The sequence below is a fragment of the Capra hircus genome, chromosome 3 (assembly GCF_001704415.2).
Source record: "Capra hircus breed San Clemente chromosome 3, ASM170441v1, whole genome shotgun sequence".
NCBI lineage: Eukaryota > Metazoa > Chordata > Mammalia > Artiodactyla > Bovidae > Capra > Capra hircus.
Window position 1 is genome coordinate 20339794 of NC_030810.1, and position 19995 is coordinate 20359788.

Sequence of the window (19995 nt, forward strand, 5' to 3'; positions counted from 1 at the left end):
ATACAAAGGATGACTGGTCCGGCTGTCCTTTCAATTTGTAGTTTCAAGTCTTACTGTATTTCATGAAATTATTTTTGAATTACACTTTTTAGCACTTAATTTTTCATTGTTATTCTTTTGAAGGGAGAGCTTTTGGATTTTTTTTTGTCAAATTACTGCATCTCTTTTTTTCAATTCTAAATTTCATCTATTTGTTTCAGCTTATTTAAAGTTTCCTTTATCTTTTAATTCTTGGAAAACACTACAATTTGTTGTCTTGTGCTCCTTGTTTAGTGTTCATTTTTCTTTATTGTTTCCCAAGTTCTAGCACTGTGAATTTTTCTGGTTATATTTTTCTTGTACCATTTATTCAGATTTTAAATTAGCAGGTTATGGTTCCTATATGTATTGTGCACATCTTGCAGGTATACTTTGCATGGTCTATAGAAATGATATTCTGTTCCTTACTATCTTGATCTTTTCATGTTATTCCATTTTTATGTGATCAATTTTTGTGAATGTGGATCAAGATAGCTTTCTAATATCACTCTTCATAGCTCTCTCTTCTGTTGTTTCCATGGAGTGCTCAAAAGGACGATGGCATACTTTCTTTGATATCCTAGCTCACCACCCCCTCCCCATGCTTTTTATATGAACCTTTTCTTCCCTTTGTCTCTATAGTCTGTCTCTGCAGCTCAGTCTGGATTCTATTCCCAACAGTTTTGTTCTCAGTGAGGGGCTTTGTTTTGGAAGGGAGCACTGGCTAGTTATGATTAAAAGGGATAGAACTCTGTGCTGGTTATCATTTTATTGCCTCTTGGTTCCAGCCATCCTTTCTGCTTGCTCCATGTAAATTTATCTGGGCACTTAAAAAAAAACAAACTCCCTTTGTTAATGCTGGCATGGTAATTTTGTCAGTAGACAGCAAGGAGAGATTTTTGCTTCTTGTTCCTGTGTGCTTACTCAGCAGACTCCTTTAGCACCCTGCTCCTGCTCTAAGCCGGGTTCTAAGGTACAAGTGAGCACTGATTTGAGTGGTTTTATAGCACTGACATCTCCCACAAACAGCTTTATGAGGTACTCTAAAGGGCATATTTCCAGTATGTTCCCTAAAGAAGCACCTTACCAACTGCTCTGCCATCCAGTGAACCACACCTAGGCCTTTCCAACAAGGTCTTGATCTCAATCTTGGGAGAGGTGATGGGGCAAGAGAGCACTCTTAGGCACTCTGTCTTAGCCCTAGAGTTAGTGGCAGCTCCTTGTATCTGCTAATTCGTTACCTTAGAATTCTATATATTTAAAAATATATTTACTTATTTGGCCGCATCAGGTCTTAGTTGTGGCATGCAGGATCGTCATTGCGTCATGCCAGATCTTTTGTTGCCTGCCGTGCATGGACTTTAGTTGCAGAGTATAGGCTGTCTAGTTGTGACACACAGGCTTAGTTGCTCCACAGCATGTGGGATCTTAGTTCCTCAATCAGGGATCGAATTTGCATCTCCTGCACTACAAAGCAGACTCTTGACCACTGGACCACTAGGGAAATCCCAGAACTCTGTATTCTTTATATTTAGAGTTCTCTTTACTTTTTGCTAGCCAATCACTCATTATCCTATCTTGTTACAGTTCTTTATATTAACTTTCCTTGTTCAAATTACTCAAAGATTTCTTTCTCCTAATTGATCCACTTAGACCCTTCAAACCTTATCCCAGAATACCTCTGTATTTACTAGTTTTGGGAATATGGAAAACCACCCCTAATTTCTAGCTGCTGTTCTCAAATGTTCTGTAAGCTTTCCAGAATAATTCCTGGCTCTTATGAAAATCCTGGGGTTGCTTGATGCCCTGTTGTTTCCTTCAATTTCTCCTGCACAAATGCTAATTCCTAATTATTATTCAGGTTTTATAGCTTTCAGCGATTTGCCCCTATGCTGCAATACCTCACTTTATTTTGTTGTAGGTGATGTCCATGTAGTTCCTGGCTCTTCAATCCTGTAATTTCAGACTTGGAAGTAATAGAAAGAATTCCTATACATCACGCATTTAGAGTCTCATGTCTCCTGCTTGGCTGGCAGACTTCTTACTACTAACACACCTGGGAAGGCTGTTCTAGAATGTCATATAGATGGAATCATGCAGTATGTACTCTACTGTGTAAAGCTTCACTGAGATTCGTCGTATTTTATCCAGTCATTCTTTTTTTATTACTGAATAAGTAGTCCATTAAGAATCCATCTGCCAGTGCAGAAGACACAAGAGATTGGGTTGGGAAGATCTCTTGGAGTAGGAAATGGCAACCCACTGCAGTATTCTTGCCTGAAAAATTCCATGGACACAGGAGCCTGGCAGGCTGCAGTCCATGGGGTTGCACAGTATTAAGTTGTCCACTACATGATTACACCACGATTTTTCTATTCCTGTTTCTACAGACATTTAAATGGTTTGCTGGGAATTCTCTGGGAGTCCAGCGGTTAGGACTCCATGCTTTCACTGCTGAGGGCCTGGATTCAATCCCTGGTTGGCAAATTAAGATCCTACAGGCCACATGGCATGGCCACCAAAAGAAAAAAAAAGTTTCCAGTTTTGTAGTATGAAAAAAATTACAATAAATGTACATAGACTTCCATTTCTCTTTAGTAAATACACAGAAGTGCAAGTACTGGGTCACCAGATTTATGTTTAATTTTATAAGAAACTGCCAGATTTTCCTTTTCCCAAAATGGCAGTACTACTACACACACCTACATGAGAGCTCCAAGTACTCAAAAATGTCACCAAATTTAGTGTTTTCAGACTTTAAATATTAGCCAGTCTGTACAGCAATATCTCATAGTGGTCTTAATCTAAATTTCCACACTTCCTTTATGACTAATAACACTGACCATTTTTTCATGTGCCTATTGGCCATTCTTATATCTTCCTTGTGAAACATTTGTTCAAATCTTGTTTATAATTTTAAAATACTGATTTGTAGGAGTTACTCATATTATGGCCACAGGCCCCTTTTCAAATCTATGTTCTGCAAATATTTTCCTGAGTCTGTGAGATAAGCAGAAGTCTTAAGTTTTGATGAAGCCCAATTTATCAGTGTTTTCCTTTATGGTTACTGCTTCCTAGGTCCAAATAAATCTTTTTTAAAAATCCCCTATGTGAGACAGATATGTCTCCCCTATGTGAGACAGTGAAGTTCTCTTCACTTCAGGCCTTACCATAGGTCTATAAACCATCTCAAATTCATTTTTTATATGCTAGGCGACAGGAGCAGAGAAGATATATACTCATACCTGTGTTGTGTTAGTTGCTCAGTTGTGTCCAACTCTTTGTGACCCCATGGACTGTAGCTCGCCAGGCTCCTCTGTTCATGGAATTCTCTAGGCAAGGATACTGGAATGGGCTGCCATTCCCTTTCTCCAGGGGATCTTTCCTACCCAGGGATCAAACCTGGGTCTCCTGCATGTAGGCAGATTCTTTACCATGTTGAGTCACCAGGGAAGACCCATCTATACCTAAGAGAAAGTATAGGTATAGATGGGGTAGCCATCAGAGAAGCTACCCTGGTCACTCAGCTGGTACAGAATCCGCCTACAATGCAGGAGACCCCAGTTTGATTCCTGCATGAGAAAGGTCCCCTGGAGAAGGGATAGCCTACCCACTCCAGTATTCTTGGATTTCCCTGGTGGCTCAGATGGTAAAGAATCCACCTACAATGTGGGAAACCTGGGTAGGGAAGATCCCCTGGAGAAGGGCACGGCAACCCAATCCAGGATTCTTGCCTGGAGAATCCCATGGACAGAGGAGCCTGGCAGGCTACAGTCCATGGGATCTCAAAGAGTCGGATACGACTAAGCACACACACACTTGCAGCATCTATACCTATATACAGATAGATACACAGTCCCAGCACAATTTGTTAAAAACATTTCTTTCTCCACTGATTGGCTTGCTTTGGTACTTCTGTTGAAAATCAGAGGAACATATTAATGAAGGTTTATTTCTGGCTTATCTGTTCTGCCCTATATTGGAGAAGGAAATGGCAACCCACTCCAGTATTCTTGCCTGGAGAATCCCAGGGACAGAGGAGTCTGTTGGGCTGCCGTCTCTGGGGTCGCACAGAGTTGGACACGACTGACGTGACTTAGCAGCAGCAGCAGCAGCATCAATCTATATGCACAATAATGTCATATCATTTTGAATAGTGTCACGTTATACAAAGTCTTGACGTTAGCAAGTATGAATTCTCTGACTGTTCTTTTTCAAGATTGCTTTAGATATTCTAGGTCTTTTTATTTCAATATAAGAAAGCATGCTTGCTGGGGTTGTACAGTCCATAGAACTGATGTCCTAACCATGTTGAATCTTCTAATTCAAAGCCTTCCATTCAAAATGTATCTCTTATTTAGATGTTTAATTTCCCTTGGCAATATTCTGTGGTTCAATATTAAAGTCTCTCACATCTTCTGTTAAATTTATTCCTAAGCAATTTTCAAAGGTTTTTTGGAATTTTGTAAAAAGCCCTCTGTATACATATAAGCTGTTGAGTTCTGATCTGTGGATTCAATCAATTGCAGATCATATGCTGCAACTATAGTATATACTACTGAAAAAAATCTCCATACAAATGGACATGCAAGCTCAAACTCTTGAACAGCATGTTGTTCAAGGATCAACTGTATATAAAAATATGACTTAAATTAATGCTGTAGCCTAAAACCTTGTTAATTCTTTAGAGTCCTTAGGATTTATGTAAGCAATCATGTCACTTGTGAATAGAAACTTTTATTTCTTTCTGTTTATTTATAATGCATTTTATTTCTCTTTCTTGACTTACTGCACTTGCTAGGATCTCCAGTACAGTGCTAAATATAAGTAGTGAAAATATACATGTTAATACTGCTCCTGATATTAAAGGGAGCTCTGCTTTTACTGGAGAATTTGGTAAGACTCAAAGCCACGGCTACACTGTTGTACCTTCTCAGAATCCCTTCTCTCCACAAATTTCTTACTCTCAGATTCCACACACATTAAAGCCCAAATCCTACAAGACTACCCTCATGCCTGGCTCCTTCTTCTTCAAGGAACAGTGTACCATGCATCATCGATTCATTCTCTTATCCTTGGAAGGTAATATCAAACTGCCAGGAACAAAGCTCTCACCCACATTTACTAACAGCTACTGTTTAAAAATATATGTGCCAGACTTTTTGGGCAGTCCAGTGGTTAAGAGACATTTCTACTACAGGGGGCGTAAGTTAGATCCCTGATTTGGGAACTAGGATCCTGCATGTTGTATAGCATGGCCATTTAAATAAAAGAAAAGAAATTTTATTCCTTCTTGATATATCCCAATCTTTTTCAACTAATCACTTCTTAATCCCCCTTACTGTTATTCCACACACCTCCTCTCTGAATATATTACTTTCATAAATCTCAACTACCACCTCTGTTTCCAAAGGCATACCTCTAATTTACCTCACCCATCTCTTTGGTACTAAGACCTCTTTATCTTCTACCCTCCAATTCTGCTCCTTCTGTATTTTCTTTTTAAATGAATTACTTCAGTTCAGTTGCTCAGTCACGTATAACTCTTGGCGACTCCATGAATCACAGCACGCCAGGCCTCCCTGTCCATCACCAACTCCCGGAGTTCACTCAAACTCATGTCCATCGAGCCGGTGATGCCATCCAGCCATCTGATCCTCAGTCGTCCCCTTCTCCTCCTGCCCCCAATCCCTCCTAGCATCAGAGGCTTTTCAAATGGGTCAACTCTTCACATGAGGTGGCCAAAGTATTGGAGTTTCAGCTTCAGCATCAGTCCTTCCAATGAACACCCAGGACTGATCTCCTTTAGGATGGACTGGTTGGATCTCCTTGCAGTCCAAGGGACTCTCAACAGTCTTCTCCAGCACCACAGTTCAAAAGCATCAATTCTTCAGCGCTCAGCTTTCTTCACAGTCCAACGCTCACATCCATACATGACCACTGGAAAAACCATAGCCTTGACAAGATGGACCTTTGTTGGCAAAGTAATGTCTCTGCTTTTCAATATGCTGTCTAGGTTGGTCATAACTTTCCTTCCAAGGAGTAAGTGTCTTTTAATTTCATGGCTGCAATCACCATCTGCAGCGATTCTGAAGCCCCCCAAAATAAAATCTGACACTGTTTCCACTGTTTCCCCATCTATTTGCCATGAAGTGATGGGACCGGATGCCATGATCTTCGTTTTCTGAATGTTAAGCTTTAAGCCAACTTTTCACTCTCCTCTTTCACTTTCATCAAGAGGCTCTTTAGTCCCTCTTCACTATCTGCCATAAGGGTAGTGTCATCTGCATATCTGAGGTTATTGATATTTCTCCCAGCAATCTTGATTCCAGCTTGTACTTCTTCCAGCCCAGCGTTTCTCATGATGTACTCTTCCTGTAAGTTAAATAAGCAGGGTGACAATATACAGCCTTGATGTACTCCTTTTCCTATTTGGAACCAGTCTGTTGTTCCATGTCCAGTTCTCCTGACCTGCATATAGGTTTCTCAAGAGGCAGGTCAGTCAGTATGGTATTCCCATCTCTTTCAGAATTTTCCACAGTTATTGTGATCCACACAGTCAAAGGCTTTGGAATAGTCAATAAAGCAGAAATAGATGATTTTCTGGAACTCTCTTGCTTTTTTGATGATCCAGCAGAGATGTTGGCAATCTGATCTCTGGTTCCTCTGACTTTCCTAAAACCAGCTTGAACATCTGGAAGTTCACTGTTCATGTATTGCTGAAGCCTGGCTTGGAGAATTTTGAGCATTACTTTACTAGCGTGTGAGATGAGTGCAATTGTGTGGTAGTTTGAGCATTCTTTGGCATTGCCTTTCTTTGGGATTGGAATGAAACCTGGCCTTTTCCAGTCCTGTGGCCACTGCTGAGGTTTCCAAATTTGCTGGCATATTGAGTGCAACACTTTCACAGCATCATCTTTCAGGATTTGAAAGAGCTCCACTGGAATTCCATCACCTCCACTAACTTTGTTCGTAGTGATGGTTCCTAAGGCCCACTTGACTTCACATACCAGCATGTCTGGCTCTAGGTGAGTGATCACACCACTGTGATTATCTGGGATGTGAAGCTCTTTTTTGTACAGTTCTCCTGTGTATTCTTGCCACCTCTTCTTAATATCTTCTGCTTCTGTTAGGTCCAGACCATTTCTGTCCTTTATCGAGCCCATCTCTGCATGAAATGTTCCCTTGGTATCTCTAATTTTCTTGAAGAGATCTCTAGTCTTTTCATTCTGTTGTTTTCCTCGATTTCTTTGCATTGATCACTGAAGAAGGCTTTCTTATCTCTCCTTGCTATTCTTTGGAATTCTGCATTCAGATGCTTATGTCTTTCCTTTTCTCCTCTGCTTTTCGCTTCTCTTCTTTTCACAGATATTTGTAAGGCCTCTTCAGACAGCTATTTTGCTTTTTTGCATTTCTTTTCCATGGGGATGGTCTTGATTACGTATTATTCACTAATTCCCTTTGAATAGAAATCTTATTTTTTTAATTTCTGTAGAAATCTTATTTTTCACTTTCTTCTCTAGTTACAATGCCATGGTTTCCATTCTTTAGATTTATCCTCCAAAACAAGATTTTTAACAAACTTAATGTCTGTTAACAGGAAAATGGGCTTCCCTGGTGGCTCAGACAGTAAAGCATCTGCCTGCGGGAGACCTGGGTTCGATTCCTTGGTCGGGAAGATCCCCTGGAGAAGGAAATGACAATCTACTCTAGCACTCTTGCCTGGAAAATCCCATGGACGGAGGAGCCTGTTGGGCTGACAAACCTAGTACATTCATACAACAGAATATTTCCTATACAGCAGTAAAAGAGATACACAGCAGAGTTTCTCAACCATGGCACTACTGACATTTGGGATTGGTTAATTCTTTGTTATAGGGCTGTCCTGTGCATTGTAGGAAATTCAGCATCATCTCTGATCTCTACATACTAGATGTGAACAGGACTATCTCCAGTTGTGACAACCAAAATTTCTCTAGATATTGTCAAATGTGCCCTGAAGGAGGCAAATTTGTTCCTGGGTTGAGAACCACTGATCTAGAGCCCTATGTATCAACATAGACAAATCTCAAACAATTTTAAGGAAATAAAAGAGAACTACGTCGGACATGACTGAAGTGACTTAGCAGCAGATGATGTGATAGTATTCATATAAAATCAGAATCAGGCAAAATTGTATTACAGACTGTTTATGGATACATTCATACATGGAGTTAGTGCAAAAGTAACTGTGATTCTGCACTGCTGAATTTTGCTCTTTGATAATGGAATATATTCTTTTTTTGGAATATATTCTTAAATATTTGTGGTAATGTTATATACATCATTTCAATGTGCATATCTTGCTTTATGGCTTTTTGCTAATGAGTTATTACTTGCTGTTTATATTTATTTTAGACCACGGAAATGTGAAATGATGTAGACAAAAGTGAATGTGAGTGATTTCCTTATTCGCGTTCAAAATGGGTCGTAAAGCAGTGGAGACAACTTGCAACATTAAGAACTCATTTGCCTCAGGAACCGCTAACAAACATATAGTGCAGTGGTTGTTCAAGAAGTTTTGTAAAGGAGATGAAAGCCTTGAAGATGAGGAGTATAGTGGCCAGCTGTAGTGGAAGTTGACAACGACCAATTGAGAGCAGTCATCGAAGCTGCTGCACTTATACAAGAAGTTGCTAAAGAACTCGACATCGACCATTCTACAGTCATTTGGCATTTGAAGCAAATTGGAAAGGTGAAAAAGCTCAACAAGTATGTGCCTCATGAGCTGCCTGTAAATTAAAAAAAACTGTTTTGAAGTGTCATCTTCTTTTATTATACACAAGGACAATAAATAATTTCTTGATCAGATTGTGATGTGTGACAAAAAGTGGATTTTACATTATAACTGGCAATGACCACCTCAGTGGTTGGCCCGAGAAGCAGCTCCAAACCACTTCCCAAAGCCAAAGTTACACCAAAAAGAAAAAGAAGGTCATGGTCACTGTTTGGTGGTCTGCTGCTGGTCGGATCCATTACAGCTTTCTGAATCTCAGTGAAACCAGTGCATCTGAAAAGTATGCCCAGCAAATCACTGAGATGCACCAAAAACTGCAACACCTGTGGCAAGCACTGGTCAGCAGAAAAGGCGCAATTCTGCATGATGACGCCCAACCACACATCACACAACCAAAGCTTCAAAACTGAATGAACTGGTCTATGAAATCTGACCTCATCTACCATATTCACCTGCTCTCTCCCCAACCAACTACCACTTCCTTCAAGCATCTTGACAACTTTTCCTTTGCAAGGAAAATGCTTTCCACAACTAGCAGGAGGCAGAAAATACTTTTTGTCAAATCCTGAAGCGTGGATTTTTACGCTACAGGAATAAACAAACTTACTTCTCATTGGCAAAAATGTGTTCACTGTAATGGTTCCTATTTTGGTTAACAAAGATATGTTTGAGCCTAGTTATAATGATTTAAAATTCAGTCTGAAACCACAATTATTTTTGTACCAACCTAACAGTAAAGAAACATATATGATGGGAAACACTGAAATAAAAATGGTGATTACCTTTAGGGGAAAGAGGAGAATATGGCTGGGGAAGTTTTAACTGTACCTATAATATCTTGCCTCATTTGTAGAAGAATGGTCTGGAGCATACTGGGCAACATGTCAATATTCACAAAGCTAGGTTATGAGTGTACCTGACCATTTTCTCCACACTTTAATGTACACTTAGAATATGCCATAAAAGTGTAAACACAAAATAAACCTGCCCTTATTGACCTTTTTCAGGTATGATGTGACTTAGCAGGTGAAGATAACGCTGCCTTAAACATTTCTTTCCGTTGTCAACTCATTTCTCACTGGAAAAGCCACGGGACTGATAACAGACCTTATCAAACTATGCCAATCAGTAGTATAGTGCCAGTTTAAAAGGTACTCTAAGTAACTTCTACCTTACCCCACACCAATTCTCATTTCTCATTATCTCTTTTTTTTTTAACTAAAGCACACAAGAAACTTAAACTACTAAAATAAATCTTGTTTTCCATGTGCTCAGCTGACTGTGGTCATAATAATACGTATTTTAGGTAAATGTCCAGGTATGATAGAAATTATAACTACAGTAGGTTCATTTAATTGTGTGAAAATTACAAAATGAAATTCATTTTATAATAGGAATATCATTCAACTTTTTTTGTTGTTGCTGCTGGTTTGATGAGGATTTCATCAAGTTCTCAAAGTGTAATGAGCAAGAGAGATTTTGTTTCCTTATCACTACCACTGGTCTTATTTGAATTTGCTTATTTACTGAATAAATAAAGTTATAATTTAGTATAGTCATTTTGGACTACTGAATACTAAAAACATTCTGGTCAAATACTTAATGTATTGGTGTATTACAGACTTTTCCAGGAATAAAGTTTTAAAGGATAGGCACCTTGAAATAGGAATATCAATAAGTAACATTTAAATTAAGAGCCCCCAGATCATTTGCTAAACTTGGGAGGAGGGGCTGAATGCCTAAATTTTACTCTTTAGTTGGCTTTGATAATATGAAATGGGTGTCATAAAAGTGACTAGCTTATCTAATGTGCTACTTAAAAATAATGAGCTGCACTAATAGGATTTTGCTACTAGTCATATGTGGCTTCTGGGCACTTGGAATGTGTTATCTATATTAAGATGTAGTATAATTATAAAACACACAAGGAATTTTGCAGACCTAGTATAACAAAGAATGTAAATTATCTCGGTAATTTGAAGATAATGACTACAGGTTAAAATAATAATAATGATTTAGATATACTTGGTTATAAATAAAATATATTATTAAACTTTTAAAGGTGCACAAAAACTACTTTTGGCTCAGATGTCAAAAGGCATATAATTCAACACACAGTAGCATATTTAGGCAACAGTTAAAATATTCCTAACTGTGTGTTTCTAAACTTATCACAACTGTCTATATAAGTAAGCAATATCAGCAGAAAAAAATCCCTCTTAGGATAGCTGGAGAAAGACAATTTAACAGTTTTCCATAAATATATCTGAATATTGAATCTTAGAAAACTTAAAACTCAGGATTTCTTTCAAGTTCCAAAGGCGTAAAGATGAAAAAATATTTAGATTTGCTAAAAATTATATAGGAATTTTGGTCCTCATCTTCATATTAATCAACTCTTTCCTAAAAACAATAAAAGTCTAAATGTAGGACTCCCTTTTATGTATTTATTCAAATGTTCTCATTATTAACAGAGTTTTATATGTAAGAATCATTTTAGATTTTAACTGCAGAACTAAACCTTTATACTTACAAAGTCCTCCTCTTCAAACTGCAACTTTTCCACCTTATCTTCTTTCTTCTCTTCCCTAATATCTGTAGGTGGCTTTTCCTGAAAGGCACAGCCTTTCCGGGAATGGAAGCTGCCATTCCAATGGCGATGGTTTCCTGTGCCACCCCCACTACGCTGGCTCATGCCATCATGACCTCGTGAAGAGCCATGCCAACCAGATAGGTTCCCTGTGATTCCAGCATATGCTCCCTTAGAGACACCAGAGTCCACAGAATCATGGCGGAACAGGGAGGGCTGGTGCCATGAATCTGAAAAAATAAGGAAAAGTAACATATTAGTGTGTTTGCTTTCTGGAAATTCAGAAACAAGTGGGCCATATGCTTCCTGATCTAATTTACAGTATTGCCAAAGCCCGTCAGGGGACCTGCTAAATAAAAAATTAAGTCCATACACACAAATCACAAGATACATCCTTTTGTTTTAATATAATTTCTGTATGAGTTCTTTAACTGGAGAGAACTTAACTTAAGAGAACCTAAGAACATTAGAAAGCCAATATAGGTGAGTAATGACTACTGGACGATCTAATTGAGTATTATATTTACAAAATATCATTATTCCGAGGTTACGGACATGTACCCTCAACCTGGGCTTCCCTCTGAGTAGCTTAAATAGTCGTGGAAGTTGGGTATGTCTTACCTCCTGTCGTTCGAAGAGGTCCATTGTTGAAAAAGCCATCAGAGGAATTATGTCTACGACGGCTTACTCCAAATCTACCATCTCCTCGGGGTAGGTGCTCTCCGTGTTTTTCGAAAGTCGCTGTAGGTGACTAAGATGATAATAAAGTATAGAGAAGCAAACAGATAAGTACATATCAATCTCTTTTATTATCTTTGGATTTGCATCAGGCTTCTAGAAAACAAGTAATATTGGTGGCAGATATCTCCATTTTGAGCACATGTGACATAGTTAAGGGCAATAGTTCTCTGAGTTAGAGAAGTTCTACATTGCCTATTTAATCACTGATTGAATTAATTAACAGGCTACTTCAATTACTTGCATGGCAGGGGGTGGGGGAGGAATCAGTCAATATCCAGAAGATTAAGCTCCAAAACTTACACTTAAAGATGTTGTTCATCTTGAAAGGAAAAGAAAGATGCTTGCTTTTAAATAGCTTATTTGTGTAAATTACTCTCGAATCGAAGAGAAAGGAACAGTTTAAATACCACCATGGCATGCCATTAACAATCACACACAAGTTTTTATAGTTTTATAAAATACTTATTTCCATTGTTTAATACTCATAAGAAGATTACAATTTGACATCATCCCCATTTTATTTACACACAAGGAAGGAGGTCAGAGAGAATAAGTCTGAGGTTACACAACTAAAATAAAGCATTTTGAGAAACACTATTATGTCCTTTCCTATTTCAAATAGCTATATTTTATGACAGTCTTTTTCTCAAATAATAGAAAACCAAAATTTAAAAATCCACAAAATGTATGGTTTATAGGCCCACCACTCCCAACATTTGATAAGTGCTTCTAGGAGAACTACAAGTTGTGTCATAGAAATCTTTACATCTATTTCCTTATTATTAATATCTTCACTTACACTTGGTATTATCAGATTTTATTTTAGCTGTTCCAGTGGGTTACAAGGGCTTCCCTACTGGTTCAGCTGGTAAAGAACCCGCCTGCAGTGCTGGAGACCCCAGTTCGCAGAGTCAGACACAACTGAGAGATTTTCACTTTCTTTCAGTGGGTTACAAAGATTTCTCCTTTCTTCCGAAAGTTTATTGGGTTTTAACTCTTCAACTGAGGTTATAATCCACTTCAAGTTAATTTTTATGTATGATATAAAGTCAAGGTTGAGGCTCTCCCTCCTGCTACTGCTACTGCTGCTAAGCCACTTCACTCGTGTCCGACTCTGTGTGACTCCATAGACAGTAGCCCACCAGGCTCCCCCATCCCTGGGATTCTCCAGGCAAGAACACTGGAGTGGGTTGCCATTTCCTTCTCCACTCTCCCTCCTATTCTCCCATAAATATCCAGTCCTAAAGCAACTTGTTAAAAAGGATTATCACTTCTGCATTGAATTACCTTGGCACTTTAGTCAAAAATCAACTGACTAAATATATAGGACTATTTTTGAATTTTCTATTCTATTGCATCACTTCACAAGTCTATCTTTATGCTGATACGATACAAATTTGCTTGCTGTAGCCTTAATGGAAATATTTATTAATAAATTATATTTCCTAATTCTTTTTACCAAGTTCATGGCGCTAAATCAATTGTTCTTTGCAGGTATAAGATCTGCCTACTTTTAAACACTTTTAATCCCTCAGGTTCACCACCTCCAACCCTTGAGGCGGATTATGTCAATTATGAGATGGCTGGGAATTTCACAAGCACAATTCAAACTGAAATTTAAAGCAAAGGGTTGTGGGTCTAGACAGACCAGGAACATCTTCCCCAAAATGCATGTTTAAAAAAAATGTGTTTTTTTTTTTTTTTCCCTGAGACAACCTATCAACTTTGCCCCTCCTCTATTAGGTGGCAAAACAAGAAGTATTTTTATTAGCTTCCCAAAGGTTTCCTTTATCAAGAATATATTCCATTTGTCTTTATTCTTAATGCAAACATTTTCTCCAATATCAGTGAGCAGACCATTGTCTCTGAAATAGAATTTCTAGGATTTAATCATGTAGTAGTCAATCAATTACTGTCTATCCTTTTTCAACTACTACTTTAGACATATGTACTTTCATTATGAAGATCCCTTTCCCCCCAAACCAAAGTGTTCTGCAGCTAACATAGGAAGTCTTAAGTGTGCCACACAATGAGAAAAGGTTAACATGTAATGAAATAAACAGGACACTTGGGTACACAGACTTGAACTGCCTAAGTGTTTATACCCTATTTATATCCTAAAAGTAAGATAAAAGAAAGATAAGTTTATGAAAACATATCTAAAATTATCAGTCAAGACTGAATATACACAAAAAAAACTAGATTGTAAAACAGAGGCTATAAGACAATACAAGGATGCAAAGAATTGGTATTGAGATAGTTACTAGAATGGAGAACAGTACCTTAGCTGACTGTGGTGTTGAGAAATTTAGCCAAGCAGGAACAAAGTCATGCTGCGCCATTTAGGTCCAGTGTCTCTTTTCAACAAGGTGAGGCATCCAACCTCATGGCCAGGATCTGAAAATGAGAAAATTGAAATCAGTTATTCTTCGAAGAACCTGGTATCAAGTAAAGGAGTCTGCAATTTCTTTAAGGTCACCCTTTTACAGAAAAACTTGCTCTCTGAGCCTTTCTAGAGTAGTCCTCTGGCCTCATACATCAGAGAAGTTCTAAACAAAAACAATAGCCTGTGAATATATAACTATGAATATTCAACACAGAGAACGTGGGACATTGCCCTGAAGGTTATATGACAGAAGCTAATGAATTCTTGGGTTATAGCAGAAGAATAAACAACTACTCATAACTATAGATACATGCTATGCCAGGCATATGCTAAGTTGCTTCAAACACTGCTGACACTTTGCAACCCCATGAACTATACAGCCCACCAGGCTCCTCTGTCCATCGGATTCTCCAGGCAAGAATACTGGACTGAGTTGCCATTTCCTTCTCCAGGAGATCTTCCTGACCCAGGGATCAAACGCAGGTCTCTTATGTCTCCTGCATTGGCAGGAGGGTTCTTTACCACTAGCACCACCTGGGAAGCCCCAAACTATAGATACTTATAGAAAAAGATTAATCTGCTTCAGGTAACTTCAGGAAAAAGCAGTAGAAAAAAATCTTCTAGAGAAGGAAGTTATAACTTCTCAAGAGTTTTTCTATTTAGTTCACATTAACTTCTCATCAGAATCAATTTTCCTGAGAGATCCGTTGGTGTCTCCAAACTACCTCACTGATAGTCTCCAGAATACATTAGAAAAGAGTAGGTATTTTCCATGATACAAATACATACACAGTCTTCTTCCAAAGTTAGACATAGGAGGATACTTACCCCAGAGTATAACCTCTGTGGTCCTGCTTCCTGAACTTCTTGAGTTGCCAGCTGGATTTCCACAAGGTTCTCTTGTTAAAAGGGTACTTAATTAGGCTGGCCAGCAGAAAGCCTTACGATGAAGCAAAAAGAATCCAGGCTCTGTGTGGATCAATCTCTCAGTTCCCTCAATTGCTCATCTTAAACTATCTAGTTCCTGACACGTTTCCCAAAGGGGAAGGGGAAAGGGGAAGGGGGAGGGGAACATAAAAAGTATTTGTTACATTTAAAAAATGGGGGGAAGGGGAAAGAGCTATATCAATGTTCACCTCATTCAACTTCCTTGAGTGATGGCACTATGATGTTGCTTAAATAGATAATACATGGACATTTGCACAGTGAATGCAAATACTGTTCATAACAAGGTCATAGCTTAGAAAGACAGAATGACTTTTGTTTGGTCAAATAATGTCATTGAAGTGATAAATCAAAAATAAAACACTGACGAGCTATAAAAGATCTTCGGAGTAGTCAACTCTAGTAGCAAAACATCCACATTACAAAGCCCTTAATTTATATCTCATTATTCTTACACAGCTGGTAAAAACAGTCTGCAGGTATGAGTTTATATTTGTCTTATCCTTCAAAATCTAAGGACATAAGAAAGCTTGTTAAAAAAAAAAAAAAACAACAGGAACTTGATATGCTTTTCCCTCCAAGAATAGCAGCTTTCAAGGCAAATTTCTTGGTATAAAGCTCTCAAATGTTTCTTCTATTTCTTTGGTCTTCACTATTTATAAATTCACAGCAAAACTAAAACAAGTAGAAAGGCAGGGCTTAAGAACAGTCACGGAGAAAGCTCCAAAGTGAGGTTTTCTTCTCTTCAGTTTTCTGTATTTCACTCGTTCTGCCCGTTCCCAGAGACTAAACTGAGTTAATGGAAGGTAATAACAATCTTCTGCTTCAGTAGAGAAGTCACTTTGGATCCATTTTCATTCTTACTCAATCATTTAAAAGGCCACAGGAATCTATCAGTATAAATGAAAAAACAAAATAACGTATCACAAGAGGCAAAATTACTATATATAATTGCTAAAATGAGACATGGTCCAATGATGGACCTAGGAGACAAAGGTCTAGGAGACAAAACTCAAGTCCAATTTAAACATTAATGTAATGGACCACCACCCATAGCAACAACATAACTGGCTAAAATTTTGTTAAGGATTTTAGAAAAGTGAGGTGAAAAAAATCTACCTTTAAAATAACCATTTCTCCAATTAGCTATCAAATGTAATTCAGAAATGCAAATTAGAGTCCGTTAGATTTAGACTTTCCCTCATACTTGGAACAGCTTGCCATAAGTGGTCAAAGAGGCATAACTAACTGGTTTATTACAGTCATCAACTATTTAATTATTTAGTGCTAACCACGGCTAGAGGCTTAAAAACAAGACATCTGTCATAGCATTCCTCATGTATTTACGTATTTTTAGATACCTACTTATCAATTAAGAGACTTAAGTGCTTATTCTCTGACGTAAGATATGCAGTAAGAGATGACATAAATATTTCTTTGGCAAATTCTTAACATACTTCCAAGGGCTAGAGAATGCTTGCATCTGTGGGCAATTCTGGTCTACACTGGTAAATACTGGTTTATAGAATACTTCTCATATAATCAATTCCTGTTTAAAGAAATACTAAATTCAGAACAGTAAATACCGCTGTGGGGAAACAATGGGAAAGGAATCAAAAAACGGTTCTGGGTTGCTTCATCTGTATCTGTAATACATTATTAAATTGAATGATGGGTACTCACTTGTTCTCTACACTTTTTATATCTTTATAATACATATATGTGTAACATCAACCACTGTACACACATGTAGTAATTTTTTAAAGTAACCTTATTAATAAGTAAAAGAAGTCTCTTCCTACTCTCCTTCCCCTTCCTGAAGAAATACTGTACAAAGCCATTACGAGCCATCAGGCGAAGTAAAAGCAGCAAAGGGGGAGGCTCCAGAGGCCAGAGCCAGGTACTGGGGCATAATCAGGATGTGAGGGTATCCATAGAGGGAGCAGGGATACTGAAATGTGTGTACGGCAGCAGTCCTGCACAGGTTGTTGGACCTCATTAGGTGAGTGTCCCAGTATAGTCCAACGCAGAGTATGGGAACCTCAAGAGGAATAACGAGCATTTCCTGGCAAAGGGACATGGCCAAGTGGGTTGCAGGCTTCCATGCAGCAATGTGCCTTCCACAGTTGTTACAACTCTGACGTGATTAGGGAGAAATACATATAAGGGAGGAGGTGATAAATGCAGGTTGGTTACATACCAGGATTTGATCAAAAAGGAAAAAATATTAGGGAAAAATGGGAATCAGATTCTTACTGTGAGAGAAGTGATACAATGATAAAGAAACTTTCAAAATCTTTAAGTAGAAGAAAACCCACTATGAATAAATTTGTACTATAATAGCTAGAGCAATACTTAATAAAAAATAAGCTTTAAAAACTTATTTTTAAGAAGATTAAATCAAACGGAACTTTATTGCTTTTTTTCTTCCATGATGGGAAACGAGCAATAAAAAAAAAAATCTAAAGAAACACAGAAAGACAAGGTCAGAAAAAATCGGAATGATTTTTTAAAACAATAATTCTTTTGAAACAGATTAATAATTTTTTTAAGACAGAATGAAAAAGAGGAAATAAACACAACAGATAAATAAATATCATGAGTAGGGGCTTCCCTGGTGGTCTAGTGCTTAAGAATCCACTTTGCACTGCAGGGGATGCAAATTCGATCACTGGCTGGGGAACTAAAACTCCAGGAGCTGAGAAGCACTAAGCCCACACTACAAACACACTCCAGTATTCTTGCCTGGAAAATTCCATGGACAGAGGACAAGGAATAGTTAGTTCAAGAATAATCTCTTGATATTGGTTCTGTGGTCCAGCCTAGAGATTTTGAAAATCAGAACTGACTGCAATTCACAACCTGGAGAAAACTTGATTTTTTTTTTTGGGAAAACCAGTTTTTAATATAAACAAATTAAAAGCCAAGTCACAAAATACTCAGGAAGAAGTAAAATAAACTGAACTACATAATTGATGGGATACGGGAGTAAAAGAGAAATAAAAGTTCATACTCTGATTTCTAGCTAGGGTAACTTCGTAAATAACCGCATCACTGACTGATACAGGGAGTAAAAGCTAACTGGCTACTGTTCCTCCAGTATAATTCAGGTGTTTTTTCAAAAAATAAATTCATTTATTTTTGACTGCACTAGGTCTTTGTTGCTGTGCACAGGCTTTCTCTATTTGTGGTTAGCTGAGGCTATTCTCTAGTTGTAGCGCACAGGCTTCTCTTGTTGTGGAGCACAGGATCTAGGTGCGTGGACTTAGTTGCCCCGCAGCATGTGGGATCTTCTTGGACCAGGGATTGAACCCGTGTCTCCTATACTGACAGGCAGATTCTTTGTAGCACAGGACCACCAGAAAAGTCTCAGGATTGTTTTTACTTAGGTCTATACCTGCAGTGAAACAATCCTATGACAAACCTAGACAGTGTTTTAAAAAACAGAAACACCATTTTGCTGACAAAGATCCATATAATCAGAGCTATGGTTTTCCAGTAGTCATGTATGGATGTGAGAGCTGGAGCATATAGAAGGCTGAGTGCCAAAGAATTGATGCTTTTGAACTGCAGTGCAGGAGACACTTGGACAGCAAGGAGATCCAACCAGTCCATCCCAAAGGAAATCAGTCCTGAATATTCATTGGAAGGACTGATGCTGAAGCTGAAGCTCCAATACTTTGGCCACCTGATGCGAAAAACTGACTCACTGGAAAAAACCCTGATGCTGAGAAAGATTGAGGGCAAGAGCAGAAGAGGGTGACAGAGGATGAGATAGCTGGATAGCATCACTAACTCAATGGACATGAGTCTGAACAAACTCCAGGAGACAGTGATGGACATGGAAGCCTGGTGTGCTGCAGGCCATGGGGTTGCAAAGATATGATTTAGTGACTGAATAACAACAATACCTATAATACCTAATACATGATGACAATGTCCCTGTAACAGTTTCTTATGGAAAAATACCAAATCAAGTTTCCATCTAAAATAACATAATTAACTATTTGTTGCACCCTTTCTGTTGTAAGAATTTTGGTTTAAACCACAGAGAACCAGAAATTCAAGGCAGGAGGATGGATCATCTATTAGGTTATAAAATTGATAGAAATGAAGGAAAATGCCTCAGTTTTAAACACAAACATTTCCCTTTAACAAAGTACACTAGGCACATTCTAATTGAACACATTATTTTTTCAGTCAGTATTCAACCCCAAATTACCTAAGTAGAGTTTCAGCTGAGGCAGTGACTGTAGAGGGAATATTAACTGGTGATGCTTTGCTACTGGTGTGAAAGTTCTAAATTTGTTATATATCCCATAACTACTTACTGACCATCTCCAACCTACTAGGCCGTCAAGCTATCAAAGTGTGGTCTGTGAATGGACGTGTACAGCATGTGGTGGTGAGATGAATGACAAGTGGGAAATGAAGAAAGAGGACAGATAAAGGAAAAAGAAATTCCTGTTTTAGAAGCAAAAGACTAAAATGTCAATAATGGTTTTACTAGGATGGTGTAACTAAAAGCATTTTGTTTCA

The 19995-nt window shown here is 38.2% G+C and overlaps 1 protein-coding gene across 3 annotated transcripts in view; it reads right to left on the bottom strand.

Moving 5' to 3' along the window:
* Positions 1-19995, bottom strand: part of GPBP1L1 (GC-rich promoter binding protein 1 like 1) — a 65915-nt gene that overhangs the window by 18604 nt on the left and 27316 nt on the right. For all 3 annotated transcript variants that reach the window (XM_005678522.2, XM_005678524.3, XM_005678523.3), the window contains exons 2-5: positions 15340-16346; positions 14408-14522; positions 12006-12135; positions 11328-11614 (exon numbers count right to left, since the gene is read on the bottom strand). In XM_005678522.2, coding sequence (XP_005678579.2) covers positions 11328-11614; positions 12006-12135; positions 14408-14467 — 477 coding nt within the window. In that variant the 5' untranslated portion in view covers positions 14468-14522; positions 15340-16346. The remainder of the gene's footprint in view (positions 1-11327; positions 11615-12005; positions 12136-14407; positions 14523-15339; positions 16347-19995) is intronic.